The 20,708-nt window shown below is 37.7% G+C and overlaps 1 protein-coding gene across 2 annotated transcripts in view; it reads left to right on the forward strand.

Moving 5' to 3' along the window:
• Window positions 1–20,708, forward strand: part of DTNBP1 (dystrobrevin binding protein 1) — a 165,521-nt gene that overhangs the window by 37,228 nt on the left and 107,585 nt on the right. For both annotated transcript variants that reach the window (XM_090269791.1, XM_090269792.1), the window contains exons 5-6: window positions 3,360–3,492; window positions 16,325–16,457. In XM_090269791.1, the coding sequence (XP_090125917.1) occupies window positions 3,360–3,492; window positions 16,325–16,457 (266 nt within the window). The remainder of the gene's footprint in view (window positions 1–3,359; window positions 3,493–16,324; window positions 16,458–20,708) is intronic.

A 20,708-nucleotide genomic window follows, 5' to 3' on the forward strand; every position in this document is an offset into this window, starting at 1 on the left:
AAGTCCTCTAATGTACTGTTGAGACATATGTAAATATTTAAAATGTATATCTTTGATATGTATTGTGTTAAATCTAACATGTTTATTTTGTCAGACCATGGTCATGTGTGTTTCATAGCTTTTAACCAGTTTGAACCTACCAGGGAAAATACACTTAAGGGCAATTCAGTCTTGTTTGACCAATTATTTTATACTTATCTAATTTAAAGGTAAGTTTTACTATATAGTATTAAAATTCAGAACAATATCTTAGAAAACAAATAGCTATAGTCAACAGTGACTTTGTTGTCTAAGCTTTTTCTACAAGTTTTCTTTTTTTTTAATAAGTTCTTAGATTTTTTTCTTCCCTTAGCAACAAGTAGATGAAGAGTTAATATTGACTTAGGGGTTAGACTCTGAGGGCAACTTTTTAAAGTTAGACTTAAAACAGTACATTATTTGCTTGGAATTTCCTTTATTGTGAAATACTTGCTTGTCTTCAAAGTCAACTCTTAGATTCCCTTTTTGTTTCACAACTTGACATCCATGCTGGTTAAATCAGACATGCTTCAGTCTGTGCTCCCCCATGGATCTCCTCTGCCTGTCGTGAGAGGTGACCTGAACTGGGTGTTAGAAATCCAGTTTCTGCACTAATGCATTTTGACCTTTGGCATATAAATTAGTCTCTCTGTTTTAGTTTCCTCTTCCATAAAATGGTATACCACCACTTACCCTCCTCACCAAAAAAATTAGTGTGGAAATCAAATGAAATAATATACTCCCCAAACTTGAAACTGTCGAGTTTTAAACACAGTAAGGTCCTATTATTGGCCATTTTGTAAATCACTGGTGTGCCCTGTTTTATTTTATTTTATTTTTTCATTCTGCTAACTTCAGTGTCCACCAGAAGGAATTTTGGAATGAAGCACTATGGGATTGTCTTCTTCCTTAAACTTAATTTCCTGGTGTTAAATCTGGGCTTCTTCAGAAATATTTACTTGGGCCAGTTAGAAACCTTGGCCTTCTAGAGATAGCTTATTTCTTACCATTCAGTAAAGTTTAAGTACAGTTTTGCAGAACCCTTTCTTTTGCTAGTTTGCTACTTTTCTTCTTCCTTTCTTGTACTCTTATAACACAGCCCCCAGAATATTGATTTGAGGGTGTGGGCTTAAATGTCAAAGTCCCCAGGACTGAATCTAGTTCCACTGTGGCCCTTGGGAAAGTGATTTAACTTCATTATGCTTCAATTTCTTCGTTTGTAAAATGAAGATGGTAATAATACTTAGTTTACAATACTGTTATGTGGTTGAAATGAGATAATACATGTAAATTGCTTAGCATAGGGCTTGGAACATAGAAAATGCTCAAGATTTTTTAGTATTATTACATAATTATTAATAATTATTTCTGAAAAACCATTTAACCATCCACTCTTTTAAGTGAAAGTGGTATTTTAGTGTATTCTGATATATTCTTTCTATTTATACTTCTTATATTCTATGTTTAGGATATAATTTTTAATTTTGTATAAGACTTGAACTAGACTGTAGTTAAGTTTTAATATTTATATGTTCCATTTTAATTTTCAGTAAGAAATGGCTAGTATCTAAAAATTGTTCCAGATGTTTCAAGTTGTTAATCAACCAGAGTGACTAAGATTTAACAGACTTTTTAAAAGATATGCCATGTACCAGGAAATATATATTATTTATCCACAAATCAGCCCTGTGATATAGAAATTATTTGGGAGTTTCATACTGAAGCTAGAGAACCTGTGAGACCTGCTCCTGGAAGAAAAGCACCAAGAGGGCAGGATTTTTTTTTTCTGTTTGGTTCACCATTGTGTCTCTCATGCCTAACACAGTGCCTGTCAGAGAGTGGATGATCTGTGGAAGTTTATTGACTATTTTAAATGAATTTTTTGAACACAGATCCTTGTTTCAAGCCTCAGTTTCCTGATGACTGCATCACAGCTTGTCTGTGAAGACTGCTCAGTATTTTTAAAACTACTCTTAGGGCTCATTTTAAAACTGGTAGGCAATAGGCATTTTTAAGTAAATAAAATTAATGAGAAGTGCAACTTGAATAAAGCTTGGTGTCACCTCACCAGCTCAGCCGAGGGTTGTGAGAGATGATGTGATTATCACTCCAATGTGGGCTGAAAAACAGTGGGGAGGTGTGGGGGATGGGGACAGAGTGAGGAAGGCAGCTTTCTGACCTCTTTATTGTAACTTAGTTCCTTTATTTCAATCTTGTGAATTTCCTAGAATATTAAAATATAGAAACAGTTTAGCACTACATAAAATTAATTTTACATTTTATTTTGATATTTTTATTCCTCCAAAGTTCTTTTTCTAATGAGATTCAGTTGTGTTCATGTTTCAATCCGTGAAGCCTCTGAGTCTTAAACTTGGGACTTGTAAATTGTCGTTTTCTTTTTCTTTTTTTACTATAACTTAACTGTAAACTCTGATTTAAGTATGAAATTCAAATGCATTTTTTCTGTTATATAATGAATTTTGCCACCTTTATATTTATTATACTGATGTGTGGTATCTTTCACAAATCTTGTTTATCATTGGTAAAGTTTTCAAAAGATGATCTCTCCTCATTCCTTCTGAATGTTATTCTAGGCTCTTTTCCCTCCCACCATGTTAAGACCAAAACAGAATTGTCTGGGAGAAACAGATGTCTGTCATTTTCTTCACAGTCCTCAGGAAAAGAAGTTAGGATTATTTTAGGTTAGTCTGGTATCTCACCACCCTGCTATTAGGAATCCTTTATATTTGAATTATTTCTTTGTCAACCTAAATCCTCTTTTATTTTTTCTGGAATTGATCAGTTGCCTCAATAATGTCTTCATACACACTTACCATCTACTTTATGGAATAAGTGTTCCTGTTAACAATGTAAATTGAATCATAGTATATTCTAAATGCATTAGGGGACTTTTCTGTGAAAATAAATCCTTTTGTAAAGCAAATAATTACCCAGTAATTATGTTTTGGATTATTTTTGTTTCTTTTCTTTTCAGTTGTTAGTGGTAGTTTTTTGTTTTTTTAGATTTGGGTTTTCAAATACAGGGTTGACTTAAAAATAGGGTATACTTAGAAGTGATTTCTAAGGTCGTTTCTGGACTCTCTTTTCTCTTGGTTAAGTAAGATGTACTGAAGCAAGCAGTAATTTGAGGTTTTCTGTACTGAATATTAAATTGGTTGTTTTCTAAGAAAAAAAACAACTTCAGTCTCCTTTTTGAGTGTCCTGTCGCTTATAGTCAGTAGAGGGGTCTTTAAAGATAACATTGACCAACTCTCATTACGCTATAATTTCTTTGTGCTTAAAGCCTGGCTTTACTGTACCATTCCTCTTCTTCATTGCAGTTGGTGGACAGCGAGGTGGTTATGCTTTCAGCACACTGGGAGAAAAGGAAGACCAGCCTAGCGGAGTTACAGGAGCAGCTTCAGCAGCTTCCAGTTTTGATAGCGGATTTAGAGTCCATGACAGCAAATCTGAGTAAGTTTTATGTTCGTATCTGTGCGTTGCCTTTAGGAATGAAAATAATTTGGACCGGACTTGGTGTAATTTCAAAGCTTTCTAAGAATACATTAAATTATTGGTTAACAGGATTTTTTGAAAAGTAGTAAGTTTGAGTTAATTTCATATTCTGTTTGAGGGTTAGACAGAAAATAATTTAAAGTGTAGACATGATTTCTAAAATATACCAATAACTTTTTCTGCCTCAGTTTGGCTCAGGAAACGCAATTATAATTTTTTTGATTCTTAAAGTGACTTAGGGTTATCTTTGTGACATTTGATCTTTGTTTAAAAGTATACATATAGAAAATAAAAGGAATTAGGGTGACTTTGCCCTGATTCTACTATATCCTCTGGAAGTTGTTGCTTTTAAAACTAGTATGCTTTTTTTCTCTTCAAACTGAAAAGAGAGCAAACAAACCCAGTTAAATGTGGGTACCTGTTTGGCTAAATTTATACTTTGTGGAAGTTTATAATTTTTTTTATTGTGATGAATTATGCCGATATTCTTTATTTCTTGAGTTTATATTTAGAAAATTAACTTTTATGTTTGACAATACCACACTTTAGGATAATATTTTGACTTACTATTTTCTGACCAAGTTTGAGGTCTTAGCGAAGTAAGGGCTAGGAGCTATCTGCACAGGAAATAAACTTCTTGAGCTAATAACCTGATCTACTCTTATGGGTAAGAGGGTGAAAATACCCTATCATCTCTTCCTGTTTTTCAGTATCACTTTTTTTTAAAGTGAAACAAAAATAATTTACAAAACAAGTAATTAATAAATCCTAAAACAGTTTTTTTCTGTGTGAATAAAGTTACCTGAATGGTATTTGGAATGCTGTTGCTGATATCGTCGTCGGCAGCCGTCCGTCTCGAGAGACGATGGTGTAGCTTCTTAAGAGTCTATCTGCACCGCCGAGAATGGCTGTGCAGTCCGACTCGGGAGTGACACGGTATCTGTCTCCTCCCGTGTTGAATCGACATCTTGCGATGACGCTGGAGTGTCCTCTCCAGTGAAGCTGAAGCTACAGAGCCTGGGCAGGGTGATATGGAGGGTCTGCTGTTGCCCATGCAGCAGACCCCCCCTCTCTTCGCAGCTGAAGGGTCCAAGGGAAAGACGGAGTCAATACAGCTTGGCTTCAGGTGCGCCGCAGGAGTTGCCGGTGTTGACTACAACGTCAAACAGCCTTAGGGACTCCGGCTCCGGATTTTCTGTCGGGGTTTACTCCCCTAGCCTTTCCCCTGAAGAGGTATGCCGCAAGGCAGCGGAGGTTTTTTGGAGTCAGAGTTTTCCTTCTCTGATGTGCCCTGACTGGAAGATCGAACCAGTGACACTTAGCTCGCAGGCTGACGCTCAATCCACTGAGCCAAACCAGCCAGGGTAAGTTGTTGCTGATAACAATAGCTGATATTATAACACGTACTATATTTCACAGATCGTTATGTGCTTTACAAATTTTTTTTGAAGATTTTATTTTTAGAGAGAGGGGGAGGGAGAAAGAGAGGGAGAGAAACATCAATGTGTGGTTGTCTCTCTCACGCCTCCAACTGGGGACCTAGCCTGCAACCCAGGCATATGCCCTGACTGGGAATCGAACCGGTGACCCTTTAGTTCACCGGCTGTCACTCAGTCCACTGAGCCACACCAGCCAGGGCTATTTTTAACCCTCCTAAGAACCCTACAAAAGTAGTTTTATTATTCTACTTTACAGATAAGGAAAGTAAGGCATGGAGAGGTTGACTTGCTCTGGGTCGCCTAAGATATGGATTCAGGATCCTAACCACAACGCTGATGTCCCAGTGGGGGATGAGAGCTGTCAGTAGGCCTCAGGAACTGTATTCATAAAGCCCTGGCTGTTACAGTTTTTTTGGTGTTGGTGATTTGTTGTTCCTGAAGGCAGGGCATGGAAAAGATATCTTGGGTCTTAAGGGAAATGTGAAATACCTGTGGTTGTCCTCTGCATTTTTTACTGTCTTGTGGCTATAGGCATGATCCTTCTCAAGCCTTTGATAAATAACTGATGGAAAAGTAGCTTCCAAGGTACTTGGAATTTTCTTTTCAGCCACTTTTAGCTTATGTTCCTTGCTTTTGAGTTGTTTGCTTTTCATTGGTTGTATATTTCTTTGTGGAGATATTCTTCTATGATAACGTCCCCTCTTTTTTTTTTTTTGGCCAGCTTAGAGTAAATTCTCTTTGGAGTTGTTCTTTGTTTGATGCTACTCTGCCAATTAAATGAATTATGTCACAATTCTAATTATTTTCATAGTTATTTCTGCTTAGGAAATGCAGTTTTTACACATCTTTCTTAAAATAGAACATATTGTATTTTCATTCTCATGATTCTAACATCCAGGAAAAGTTTGATATTTAGTGATACGTGACCTTCCTTTTAAGAAACCGCATCGTGTCTTCTTAAATGAAGAGAGTGGGCTTCACAAATGCTCACTGGAATTCTCTGTCTTTGTTAATCTGAGGACATCGACCACCAATGGCAAATTAAAGCTAAAGGATTCTCTAAACTACCATTCTGGACAGATAATCATTTTCGGATGATTTAAGTCATATTTTGTTTCTAGTCTACATCTAACCTATCTAGAGCTCTTTTGGAGAGTTAATTCAGTTTTCTTAGAAGATACCTCTAAAATCTAGATTTATTGCCAATCTGAATTCATTAGCATTTGAAATACATGCTACCTTTGTGCTTTGATCTCCTGCTGTTATTTGCCTGATAACTTAGATTTAGTAATGACTGACTAACCCTGGCTGATTTGGCTCAGTGGATTGAGCGTCGGCCTGCGAGCTAAGTGTCGCTGGTTCGATCTTCCAGTCAGGGCACATCAGAGAAGGAAAACTCTGACTCCAAAAAACCTCCGCTGCCTTGCGGCATACCTCTTCAGGGGAAAGGCTAAGGGAGTAAACCCCGACAGAAAATCCGGAGCCGGAGTCCCTAAGGCGGTTTGACGTTGTAGTCAACACCGGCAACTCCTGCGGCGCACCTGAAGCCAAGCTGTATTGACTCCGTCTTTCCCTTGGACCCTTCAGCTGCGAAGAGAGGGGGGGTCTGCTGCATGGGCAACAGCAGACCCTCCATATCACCCTGCCCAGGCTCTGTAGCTTCAGCTTCACTGGAGAGGACACTCCAGCGTCATCGCAAGATGTCGATTCAACACGGGAGGAGACAGATACCGTGTCACTCCCGAGTCGGACTGCACAGCCATTCTCGGCGGTGCAGATAGACTCTTAAGAAGCTACACCATCGTCTCTCGAGACGGACGGCTGCCGCCGCCGCCGCCGACAACGAGTAATGACTGACTGTAGAAGATAGCAAGTCAGAACTGGAATTCAAGAGGCCTAGTATTTGTTGACCTAGAGTAAGCTCGTAGGGAGGTGTTTTGAAATGTGACCTTTAGATAAGCAAGTTAAACTTCTTAAAATTAGTGCTGTTCTTTACAGGAGGAAAATATTTTGAAGCCAAATTTGGTGGGATAGGTTGTATAAACATATATATATATCATTAATGTATTTTATGAATTCATTTTAGTGAATTTATGCATCATTCTTAGGTATTTGAAGCCTGCTAATCCGGGGTGACAGGGCTGGCAGGTCCTGTCCAGGAGAACGCAGTGACTCCGCGGCCTCCGCAGCCTGTCTAGACCCAGGAGCACTTGGGCCTGGGGAGAGCTGGAATGGGGGTGGGGCGCAGGGCCTGCCTCCAGCCTCTTACAGGGGGCTGTCTTTGGGGGCTTGGGCTCCCTAAAGACCACAACCCTCCCTAAGGCAAACAGCCTGCGGTGCACAGCCTCCCAGTCCCTCCCTGCCCCGCACACCTGGTCGTGCTCCTGGCTGCTTTGGCTTCTGGCACCTGGCTCCAGGAGGGCTCAGGGGTGAGGTCCAGGGCTCTGGGCTGACAGAAGCCGCAGCTTTACTCCAGCAGTCAGTCGTGGCCTGCACCCAACTCCGGGAACAATGCTGCACCTCCGGGACCAGGACTTGGAGGAGAGTTTTTTGTAGCCTCAAAATATCTCTTTATCATCACCTGAATACCTTGACATAATATTACAAGGCTTAAATAGTCAAGCAATTATAAAAAATATAAATAACTTAGAATAGTAACTGACCTATATTTAGTCACAGGATTCCCTTGACTTCTTTGAACTTTTTACCTTTTCACTGTTGCATCTAATACCATATCCAATCAGTTCCTTTGTTTGCTAGGCTACTTAAGTCTTTTAGTCTTGTTCTGTTTTCTAGAGTCTGCTCTTAATAAAGAGTAAAGGCTTTATATGATGTGAGCAGTTTGGATCATTGATGATGCTTAGCTGCATTATCCTGTGGCTTAAATATAACACCTGATTACTTAACTCCATAGGATAATCCATTCGTGTTGGTTTTTTATTAATGGGATGTGATCCATCCAGCTTACAAAAGCCTGTGTAATAGATAACTACTGATAAATCTTGTCATTAAAAAAAAAAGATAAAGGTATGCTGGAAAGTGGAAAATAAGTGCTATGAATTAACTCGAATATCTAGGTTTGGATCCCAGTTCCACAACTTCCTTTCTGTGAGATGCCTGGCAGGTTTTTTCCTGCTCCAAGCTTTAGTTTCTTCATCTGCAGGATAAGAATGAGAGTACCTGCCTCACAGGGTGTTTGTAGGGTAGAATGACAGATGTAAAGCACTCAGCACAGTGCCCAGTACATATCAGGTGTCTGTTGGATGCCATGCATGATTTGTAGGCTCTGGGGGTACAGCAGTGGATAAAACTGGGTCTGCCATCAAGATGCTGACATTCTAGTAGGAGTTTCTCAAGCCTTTACTAATTTATAAATCCATTGTTTATTTTTTAAGATTTTATTTATTCTTAGAGAGGAAGGGAGGGAGAAAAAGAGGGAGAGAAATATCAAATGTTTCTCACGCACCCCCAACTGGGGACCTGGCCCATAACCCAGGCATATGCACTGACTAGGAATTGAACCGGCAACCCTCTGATTCACAGTCTGGCATCCAATCTACTGAGCCACACCAGCCAGGACATGTTCATTGCTCTTTGACAGAGGGCTTGGTTGGAAATTATGCAATTTAGCTAGCTTGCTCTGCAAAATAATTTAGAATGCAAAACCACAGCATGAAATGTGATAAGATGAACAGCGTTGTCCCTCTGTGCATTGAAAGACAGTGTGTCAGAATAAATGGAATGTTGTCATCCAGATTCTATATACGTACTTTTTCAATCTGTGTAATTATCATAGTGTGTGTTTTACCATAAAACTACTAAAATGTTTGAAAATATTTATTGAATTTTCTTAAACTTCCACTAGAGGGAAGTCTAATCCTATTCCTTTATTGAAGTTTAAAATATCAAGGATTTATCTGAATTTTCACTATTGCTTAGTTTATTATTATTTTTTTTTACTTACTTTAAAAAGACTTTTAGCTTCATCTAGAACAGAAGATTCTGTTAGTTCTTAGATAGCAAAGTGCTGAAAGAAAATGACAGCCAGTTCTGGCCGTTGTGACTCGGTTGGTTGGGCATCGGTCCGCAGACCGAAAGGTTGTGGGTTCGATTCCCAGTCTGGGCACAAGCCTGGGTTGTGGGTTTGGTCCCCAGTTGGCACGTTGCAGGAAGCAATTAATCAATGTTTCTCTCTCATATTGATGTTTCTCTCCCTCTTTTTCTCCCTCCTTTTCCCTCTCTCTGGAATCAATAAAAGAAAGAGAAAACAAAATTAAAAGAAGAGAAAGTGACAGCCATATACTGAATTTGTAGCTTTTTAAAAAATATGACCTAACCTGAAATCTTATTGTTTTGCTTTTGTCTACACAGCTTTTGAGAGAGCATCTAGCAGGGAGACTGTCACAGCTCTCTGTTTCATGGCCTAGATTATTTTATTGTCCAGGTTACTTTCTGAGACTAGATCTTTCAAGAAGCACATTAACTCCTTTTAGATATCTTATAGTATACTAAATTACTTAAATTGTTTTGTAATGGCTTTGCAAGTTTATTTGCTTATTACCATATCATCCTTACCGTGTTCTCTTATTAGGTAAATGAGTGATGTAAGCATTTGAAGAATCTTGTGGTCTTTTAGTACCTGGCCTCTGTGACCTATGGATTTGTAGTCAAAGAAGATTTCTTTGTTTCTTGAAGCTAATTATTTTTGTTGGGAAAGTACTCATTAAATGTGAAATTACTAGTTTTAGGGTGCTGCTTCATTTTCAAGTATCAGTGGTTACACTACATATAATATGTATTTGAAACAAATGGCACAAAGGAAAATTCCACGTAGAATCGCCCGTCCTCTGGGACAGTCTTCTCACAAAGATTTGTGAAGCTCTTTCCTGCACAGCTGTCAGGCATTCCCAAATGACTTTTCACAATAAAATTCCACCTATCTTTTCCACTGATCACTAAGTGAGACATATGCTGTTGTTACAGTGAGCAAAATGGTGAGATCTGAGCTTCTTATAAAGGTATATCTGTGTTCATGGAGGCCTGCTAGTGTTTTATGTACTGCATTCTAAATTTGGTTACCAAATTTACTCATATATGGAACTTGCTTTGTAATAGGTAATGAGCAGTCTATAACAGGGAAATTAAATTGATGACCATTAAATTAAAATTCAATATAAAATATTTAGAATATACTGTACATATGTGGTTGTGATTATTATTTAAAGAAAACATTTTAAGTTTGTAATGTATAAAGGGAATAAAATTTATTTTTGTCAGTATAGTTCTATATTTTATTACTTATTTCAAGCCTGTTAAAAGTTAAAATGGAGCCCTGGCTGCTGTGGCTCAGTGGATTGAGCGTTGGCCTGCGAGCCAAGTGTCGCTGGTTCGATTCCCAGTCAGGGCACATGACTAGGTTGCACGTCAGGTCCCCAGTTGGGGGCGTGAGTGAGAGGCAACCACACAGTGATGTTTCTCTCTCTCTCTTTCTCCTTTCCCCTCTCTCTAAAAATAAAATAAAACAAACAAATAAATTATTTTTTTTAAGAGTGAAAATGGAAGATTTCCTTTGCTTCTACTGCTTTAACTTCCTGATAATAAGGGCCGATTTAACTGATAAATTAATAACAAAATACCATCATGTTGTTTAATGTTTTCTAAGTTCTCTGTCCATGCTTAATTTGTTCTTTTACGAAATTTAGCCTAACCTCCTAATATTTAAATTAGAGGAGCATGAATCATAGATTTGCTTTCTGGGTTATTATGTTACATTTAAAATTTTTTCATGTATTTTATTTTATTTTTTCCATTATCATTTATCTCCTTTATACCCTCTTCCACCTCCATCCACTTCCCTCCCCACTGAGAAACGCTCACAATCAAAACACTGGGACACAGGACTTAAGCAGTGGATGTGGCATTGCTTTTTCACGGGTCTGCAGGTCTGGGCGCAGCCAAATCAAAGGGGTGCGCCTACAAATGGAACAGGCTGGCTTTATCCTAATGCGAGTAGAACACCCCCCTTTCTCCCTCCCCCTCCTTCTCCTCCATTTTTTCATGCTGGATACTCTGGAGTTACAAGCTAATGTGATCAACTAAATTAACTGAGGTTAGTAATTAACTAAGGGTAATCTGGTTATAGGTCTGTCTCCAGCTTCTCCTTAAAGTTTTTCTAACTCGTTTGCTGGGCTGTCTAGCTACATTTTTCCATTTCCCTGTGTTTGGTGATGAATCTTTTCCCCCTTTTTGATCTCAGAGGCATTTATAGCTGAGCTGCAGAATGTCCCTTCCTGACTTGTAAGTATGTTGATACTTTTGACTCTGACTCAGAGACCCTCTAATTCAAGGTTACATTTGTCCTTTGCTTCTAATTATTTCCTACTGGTTTGAGAGTCACCAGTTTCTTTGTCCTTTACACCACCACAATCACCACACTGTTGCTTGTGTCTATGAGTCCTTTTCTTTTTTGTTTGATCCCTCCACCCCCTAACCCCACCAGAGCTGTCAGACTGCTCTCTATGAGTCTGCCTCTATTTTGCTCGTTAGTTCAGTTTATTAAATTCTACATATGAGTGAAATCATATGGTATTTGTCTTTCTCTGACTGGCTTATTTCACTTAGCATAATGTTCATCAGGTCCATCCATGCTGCCGCAAAGGGTAATATTTTCTTCTTTTTTTATAGCTAAGTAGTATTCCATTGTGTAAGTGTCGCATAGTTGTTTTATCCACTCATCTACTAATGGGCACCTGGGCTGCTTCCAAATCTTGGCGATTGTAAATAACACTGCAGTGAACATAGGGGTACTTATAGGCTTTCAAATTAGTGTTTCGGTTTTCTTTGAATAAATACCCAGAAGTGGAATTGCTGGGACATAAGGCAGTTCCATTTTTAATTTTTTGAGGTAACTCCATACTGCTTTCCAAAGTAGCTGCACCAGTCTGCATTCCCACCAACAGTGCAAAAGGGTTCCCCCTTTCTCCACATCCTCACTGGTGCTTGTTTTTTGTTGATTTATTGATGATGGCCATTCTTACAGGAGTGAGATGGTATCGCATTGTGGTTTAATTTGCATTTCTGTGATGATTAGTGACGTTGAGCATCTTTTCACATGTGTATTGGCCAGCTGCATGTCCTCTTTGGACAAGTGTCTATTCAGGTCCTTTGCCCATTTTTTAATTGGGTTGTTTGTTTTTCTGGTTTGAGTTTTATAAGTTTTTTATAAATTTTTGATATTAACCCCTTATCAGATGTACTGGTGACCATGTTCTCCCATTCAGTGGGTTATCTTTTCATTTTGTTGATGGTTTCCTTCGCTGTACAAAAACTTTTTAGTTTGATGTAGTCCCATTTGTTTATTTTTTTCTTTTATTTCCCTTGTCTGAGGAGTTATATCAGAAAAAAATATTGCTGTGAGAAATGTGTGAGATTTTACTGCCTACGTTTTCTTCTAGGATGTTTATGGTTTCAGGTCTAACATTTAAGTCTTTATTTTATTTTAAATTTATTCTTGTGTGTCATGCTACCTAATATCAAACTGTACTATAAGGCCATAGTAATCAAAACAGAATGGTACTGGCATAAAAACAGACATTAGACACATAGATCAATGGAATAGAATAGAGAGCCCAGAAATAAACCCACACCTTTATAGTCAATTAATATTTGACAGAGGAAACAAGCACATACAATGGGCTAAAGATAGTTTATTCAATAAATGGTGTTGGGAAAATTTGACATATACGTGAAGAAAAATGAAACTAGACCATCTTCTTATTTTATATTTTACAATGATAGACTCATTCTGTTACCAGAAATCATTCTTAATTGAATTCAACAGACTAGGTATCAGGGAATACAAAGATGCAAAAATATAGTTGTTACCCTTAAGACCCTTCCTGATCCCTGAGACAGATGATAGTACACAAATAGTAGTATAATGTCAGTTAGAATGTAAGCCTATATAAGGTTCAAAGCTATGTGGAAGCAGAGAAGAGGAAGCTCTCTGAGGGCTGGAGGGGAGGATAGCACTGACCAGAGCCTGAAAAGGGAGCTCAGGTTGGGCAGTGGAGGCAAGCAGGGGAGTCTCGTGGACAGGCGGAGGCAAGGAAATGGGAACATGCGGGACTTTTTCAGGAATGAGTCCGGAGGCAAAGCAGTAGTGAGATTGGAAAAGTAGGTTGTGGCCAGAGGGGTGACAGGTCCCTGAATACTTAGTTAAGGAGTTAAACTGGATTCTTAAAGTACTTAGGAGCCTTTGAAACTTTTTAAAGGAAAGAACACAAATATAAATTTGGTGGTAGCAATGAAATGACCACTGACTGTCCCAGGAATTTTAAATCTAAATTTGCTATTCAACACAAGAACATGATACTGTTGGCCTATTCAGAAGGACTTGCGGTTTGTTTCTTTCTTGTTAGTAATTCCAGGTTGGTACTAAACCATTCATGTTTTCACCTGGTCCCCATTTTATTAACAGAAGTGAACTAGGCTGGCAAGTTCAATTTGTACCTAGAACACAAGAAGTTAATTGGCTTGCCAAGGGATCAACATATTTGACTTCTTGGCCTCATTAGCTCTGTAGTCAACCAACAGAGGGAGACTAAATGGAAATTGCCATCTGTCCAAATAAAAATAAAATAGGTAAAAGGAATATATTAATTTTCAAATATAAGTGACTCTATTACATATTTTCTTTTTAGAAAAATCATTTGAACTGTAATTTCTCTCACAAGGATAAGGGATCTTAACTCTCAGAACATAGTCTTGAGTATAATTTAGAGTATATAAGTCTTCTGGAAAAAACTGAAAAGTTTATTGATATTTTGGTGTGTTAGATACATAGGTGTTACTTACAACATGGTCATACTGGTCTCAAAATTACTAGTTTTAAATGACTTACAAAACTTAGCTAATATTTATTAAAACTTTTCTCTGCATTTTTTTTATAGTCAGCCATTCACTATTTACTTACTGCCAAGTGCTAAGTTAGCTACTTTATATACGTTGCCTCATTGAACCCTTTTGACAGCTTCACAAGATGTGTATTCTTAGCCCTCTTTTGACTGATGAAGTATCTCATCTGTAGGGGCAGAGCTGGTTTCCAGGCTTGCGCTTCAAACCCTACTTTTAACGCGTCCCCTATATGCTGAGGACAACGTGCATGGTGCTAAGAGGATAGCATGGAGGCACTGTGGAGCTTTGAGTTAAATGGATTCCGTATTAAATTTAATTATTCTAGTTGTTATCACTAATCAAAGTGAAATAGCCTTTTCAATAACCCGTTAGCTAGGGTCTTTTAAGACCCTGTCAAACTAGTTTTAACAAAATGAGCTGACTATTGCTTCCTTAGGGCCAATGGGACTACCTTCCATGCTAAATCTCTCTCATTTTAACATAAACAAAAATCTTAAGAGCAACTAGTATAATCACATTATTTTGCTTGTCCCCACCCACCCCGCCATGAACTTATTACATACCATTTATAACATTGTTAAAAATCTTGTTACATGCTTTAGTAGATTAAAATGTAGATTTTGCAAATTGCTTCAGGTTAAGCTTTCTATAATCAAATATTTAGCTGTTTTATGTGGCCCCTGAGGATATATTCAAAACTGTTATGAACTACATTATTATCAGCCTTTTCCAGACTTACCAGTGGTTTACAGTGATACATCAATATGATCAAAGGCAGTACCTAATGTCTTTGAAGAGGAGTGCTAAACTACTTTTCATCACATTTTGCTTTTCGGTAAAATTTTATGCCCCACTCCTGCCGCCACAAATCCATGTCTTTAAGCTCTAGACCCTACCAAATAGAAGAGTTTTATAAGCATAGATATGTAGTCGAGTTAAAAATTTAAGATATTAGAAAATGTGAATGTTTCTAGATTTAATAAATTTTTTGAGCAAGCAAAGGTTCATTAAAAATAGGCTCTGTTGATTGGAGCTTCGTCCCAAGCATCAAAGTGTTGTGGGTTTGGTCCCCGGTTAGGGCACATACCTAGGTTGTGGGTTCGAGGCCCAGTCAGGGCATGTACAGGAGGCATCCAGTTGATGTCTGTCTGTCAGTCTGTCTGTCTCTCTCCCCCACAAACCCCTCCTTCCCCCTCCTCTGTCTCTAAAATCAGTAAACATATCCTTGGGTGAATATTAAAAAAAGCCAGAATTTGCATCTTAAACCTAAAATTGCAGGTTAAAATTTGAAGAGTTTGCTTGTAATCTAGATGCTACAAAAGCAAATTTAGAAGTCATATGAAAATCCAATAGATAAATTAAAGAATTTGACACACTGTAATTGTTTTGCAGCTACTTAAGTCAAACTGAGACTAGAAAGTTGCACAGCCAGCTTCTTCACAGCTGCCCCTTTCCCCTCTGGTGGCTGTGACTTCCAGACTTAGGAGTCGGATCTCTTGTTGAGCCGCTCCCTCCTTCTCCCTCACTTCTGTTAGATTCTGCTCCTCAAGTTCCCACAGCACCTCATGCCTATGGCCATGATGCTGTATGAGCTCTAAAATCTTTGACCTCTAAAACTTTTCTTTTTGTCTAAGAAAACCAGTCCTCACCGTACAACTGTGAAGTCTTGGTTTACTTAGCACCCTATCAATTGGAAATCATCGTGATATAGTGTAGGAGGGACTCCGTTTTAATTTTTGACTGCCAATAACTAGCTAGGTATCCTTGGGCAAGGCACTGAATTAATTTCTGTAGGCTTTGGTCTTACATCTTTTAAGTGAACGATTTGACTAGATGATCTTCATGTTTCAATAAAGCTGCAAAGCTCTGTGGCCTAAGGGCAAAGTAGGATAGTGAAAGACTAGTTGACTGGTGGACAGAGCTGTCTTCCTACCAACCACTAACTGTGCTTACCAAGTATTTGTATATCTCTACAGCTGCCCGAAGATTTATGTATATGATGTGCTGAGGCAAAGCAAATACTAAAGCAACTTGAAATCTCAAATATTAAGTTATGTTCAGTATAATTTGTGTTAATTATATTTTGCTGTAGTCTCACTTGAAGTTGATTATGCATGTGTGGTGTATGGGGTCATTATGATATGTTAGATTAATCAACATACTGTTTCCTCATCATACTGGATAATAGAGTATTATAGAAAGTTACATCTTGAAAATATTTAAATATAAAAATATACTCAAAAAAGATCATTTGAGGCATGTTTTAATGTTGGTCAGTGTATTTTACTTTTCTTCAAGAAAGTTTAATAAGAAATATTAAATAAATGCAAAACAATATCAACAGTTTAAACTTAACTTTTGGATACTTTTTCTTCTCTCCATGATCAAGGATTCTGATTTTTGACATTTTTTCTTTTGCTCTTATATACTTTCAGCGCATTTAGAAACTAGTTTTGAAGAGGTAGAAAACCACCTGCTGAACCTGGAGGATTTATGTGCACAGTGTGAATTAGAAAGACACAAACACATGCAGTCCCAACAACTGGAAAACTACAAGAAAAATAAGAGGTGAGTTTTAAAAATTGCCCACAATATTAATTTCTAATTCCAAAGTTTTTTGCAGTAATTTATAAATGTGGACTTATAAATAAAAGGCAAATGATTCAAACATAGAGCTTACTAATAAACTTTCCAAAACAGGATATATGTATATATATGTGTCCATTCATTATCTGTTGCCATTTTATGAAGATGAGTTCTAAAAACTTAAGGATAGAATAAAAAGTGGAGGGAGCAGAGTAGTAGGCAAAACTTTCCAAGAACATAGTTGCCTTGGCTTTGTTTTCTCCAGGTGGCAAATGCCCGAGCTGCTTTTTCCTTTTCTTTCTTTTCTTCTTTTTAATTAGAAGAGCAGGAGGAAAAAGAACCTGAGCTCAGGTTGTGAGAAGGGACTGGATGGGTTTGAATCTCAGTCTTGTCGCATCCTGGCTATGAGACCTTATGCAAGCTTATTTCATCTGTTTTAGCCTCAATATCTCTAGCTGAGTGTGAGGATAATAATGTAGCCACCTCACAGAGTAATTGTTATCAAATGCAACAAGTGCTCTCTGAGTGGTATTTTAGGGATTATTATCACTAGCCTGGCCTGAACTGGAAAGGAAGGCGAGGTCTGAGGGTAACAGCCTGCTAAACTAACTGTGGCATGCCACCTTGTACAGTGACATCTTGGGCAGAGCTGGAAGGTGCAGGGTGGGTCCTTGAAGTCTGAGGGGAGGTCCACAGTAGCTGGTGAGAGTGCCTGAGACACTCTGGGCAAGCAGGAAACAGAGGCAGTTGATAGAGGAAAGAAAACAGAAGTCATAAGGTTAGATAGAGTCTGGCTGAGGCTAAAGAGCCAATTTGGTAGGAGAGGAAGAGGATATGCTTGGCAAAATATACTTTTGATTTCAAGATGATTGATAAATTGAGTAATTCTGGGTCTGGAGTGTGACAATAGGAGTGGATTGCTGACAGTAAGTGCTGGTCAGTGGGGCATAGGAGGTAAAAAAAAGTGAGGCTAGAATGTAGGTATTGAAGATTATCACAATGGTAAAGTTTTCTAGAATAATGCCAAGAGATAGAGACGAAAACTGAGTATTCTGAAATTCTCAGTCAGGTCTATGTGTCCCTAGGGATGGGTGTCAAGTGTTAATGAGACATAAGAATCACCTGGGAAGAATGTTTAAAGTTCAGACTCCGGGATTCATCATTGGAGAGTTAATACTTGCTCATAGCATCTTTATAAAATACATATTTATTAGTAAATGCCAAAGTATTTTGCATCCAATTATCTAGTAAGATATTAGACTTGTGGTTTAACTTGAAGTCATAGTTTTATCCTAAAATGATTACTGATTCAATTCAAAATTATTAACAGAAATACAATTTGTTTTGGTTATTGTGAAGTCTTTGCAGATCTAAGCTTGAATTTCTTCCCTGCCACTTGCTTCATACATGACCTTTTGCAAATGACCTATCTTTGGCTTTCTTATCTGTAAAACAGAGATAATGATACTTTCTTGCAGGGTTATGGAAGATAAGAGTCGGGCTTGCTTTATTTATTTATTTATTTATTTATTTATTTATTTATTTATTTATTTATTTATTTATTTATTAAGGGCCAAATAAAACCAGGCCCATTTAGCTCACAGAATCACTGGTAATTCTCAATTCTAGTCAACTTGCCTTTCTTAACACAAATAGTAGAAATACTGAATATGAAACATTGCTTAATACCATTTATAAGCTGTAATTTTTCTGAAACTCTTAACCTATTCAGCACGTAAAAGGATGAAGCATCTTTTTCAAAGATCTTTTTGAAGCAATTTATTTAGTCAAGTTACACACACGTATGAATACATATGTATGGCTGATTAATAATCGGTTGCAGTAGAAATACTTAGAGTTGACAGCACCAAGATAGTAGAGCAGTTTTATTTAGTCAAATGTGGATTGATAAAAAATATATTTTAAATAATAAGTCATGTAGAACATTTACTATTCAAAGATGTATTATTTATATTTTAAGTTCTTTCTTGGTTACTTCTACTCAATCTTGAGGTATCAAAACTGGAAATATGGTGAAGGTTAGTGTAATGACACCAAATTTTGATTAATACAAAACTTCCGTTTAACATGGTGGATTGAACACAGTCATTTATCTTCACTGAAGCCCTATTGAAATTATAATAAAAAAACTTCTTAAAAGTTATAATTCACACTCTGGTTGGTGTGGCTCAGTTGGTTGGAGCATCATCCCATAAACCAAAAGGTCGCAGGTTCGATTCCCAGTCAGGGCACTTAACTGGGTTGTGGGTTCGGTCCCCATTCGGGTTGTGTGTGAGAGACAACCAATCAAGGTTACTCTCTTGCATTGATGTTTCTGTCCCTTTCTCCCTCTCCCTTCCCCTTACTAAAATCAATAAGCATGTTCTTTAGAGAATACAGAAGTACCTAACCCCATCTAGATCAACAAAGCAATTACAATATTTAAAAAAAATAAAAGCTATAATTCACAAGAACAAAAAGACTAGAAGAGGAAATGCTGTCAACATTGTGGAATAGAGAAGGTGGATGATGAGTGGTAACTGACTTAGCAGAACAGGGGAGGCTGCAGTCTAAGCTGAGACTTAGCTGCCTGTCGGGGCCTCGCACATGCATGCTGGCGTGTCCCACAGAGCTCCAGAAAGGTGCAGGATTTGAAAGCATCATGAACCTGAAAAGGTAAAGGGTGTTGAAAGTACATACATGGAGAAGTTAGACCTCCTGATCCTTTTCTCAGCCACATCATTACCCCAAGCCCGAGCTCATCAAGTAATGTTAGGTTGTACCCAAGAGGCTCCAGACTTGAAGAGCCAGGACACATTTGAGAGAATGTAGAGCTACTACCATGTTGAAAACAGAAGAAATAAGTGAAAGTCAGTGAGGCTCTTTACGCCTCTTTCTTCACTGGCTCCCAGAACTCTGGCAACCAAACTTATACCCACTGTGCAGAATATTGGAGGGCTCATCTGAGAACCTGAGCAGCCCAAAAGGAAAGACCTGCAGGTATGGATATTTGTGGAATTCTCTGATGAAACAGCTGGACCTGCATCTTAACACTCTCTGATGATGAGCCCGTCAGCTCTGCACATGATATCTTATCAGCTTTTTGGTGCCTTATCTTAACTATGAATGGACAGCTAAGAAATAATATCTAATTGAAGAAATCTTCTAACATGAAAGGGACCAAAATAAATAGAAAATAAACTATAATAATAATATATATTTAAACCCACAGAGAAATGAAAGACAAGAAAGCAAATGAAAACTTAATTTTTTAAAATTTATAGTCTCAGATATATGAGGCCATCTTGCATTTATGAGGGTTGGACAGGAGTCTATAGAAAAGTAATAATTAGAGAGCAAGAAAGAGCTTTTAGAAATAAAATATATGATAGCAGAAGTAGAGAAAACTTCAACTGGAGCATTGGAAGGTAGTGTTAAGTATTATATAAGAGAACAAAAAGACTGAGAAAAGCTAAGAATGTTAAGAAAATTAGATAATTAATTCTTAAGTCCCATATCTGACTACTAGGAGTTCAGAAAGAAAGAAAAAGAGACAAATTTATTAAAGAGATAATACAGGAAAATTATTCAGAACAGAGGATATGAAAAAGTGTGAAAGGACCTTCCAAGTACTTGGAAAAATGAGTAGAAAAAGATCCACTGTCAATATGTAAATTTTACTACACTAGGAATAAAGATAAAAAATGCCTTTAGAAAGGTCTTATATTAAAGATTAGAAATCAAAAGAACTTCAGCTTTTCACAACACTGAAATTGGAAAGGTATTTATTTTACTTTATATATACTTAGAGAAGTTTTCATCAATTGTGAGGAAATAGACATTTCCAGGCATCCAAAAGCTCAGATTTAGCTCATGAGCACACTTTGTCAGGAAACTGCTGGAGGATATGCTCTACAGACAAGGGAGTAAACCAGGAAGGAGGAAGGGCAAAACACAGAAGAGATGAATTGCTCTAAGAGGGTCCATACACTTGAGAAAAGAAGTGAAAGGAATTCCCAGAATGATGGTGGACAGAAACTTCAGCAGGCCTGGAGAGCAGTCACGCTGGAAGCAAGGGGGCTCTTCTGGATGATTCCATGAGCAGTGTTTCTAAGGGGGAAAAAAGTGAATCTAATAGATTGTCTGTTCTGCCTGACCATATTGAGAGGAGTTTTATAAGCCCTGACAGGCAGTTTTATGATGAATTAGTAATAGGTATGTTTTTTAAAAACT

The sequence above is a fragment of the Furipterus horrens genome, unplaced genomic scaffold (assembly GCF_987537825.1).
Source record: "Furipterus horrens unplaced genomic scaffold, mFurHor1.1.pri manual_scaffold_3, whole genome shotgun sequence".
Lineage (NCBI taxonomy): Eukaryota > Metazoa > Chordata > Mammalia > Chiroptera > Furipteridae > Furipterus > Furipterus horrens.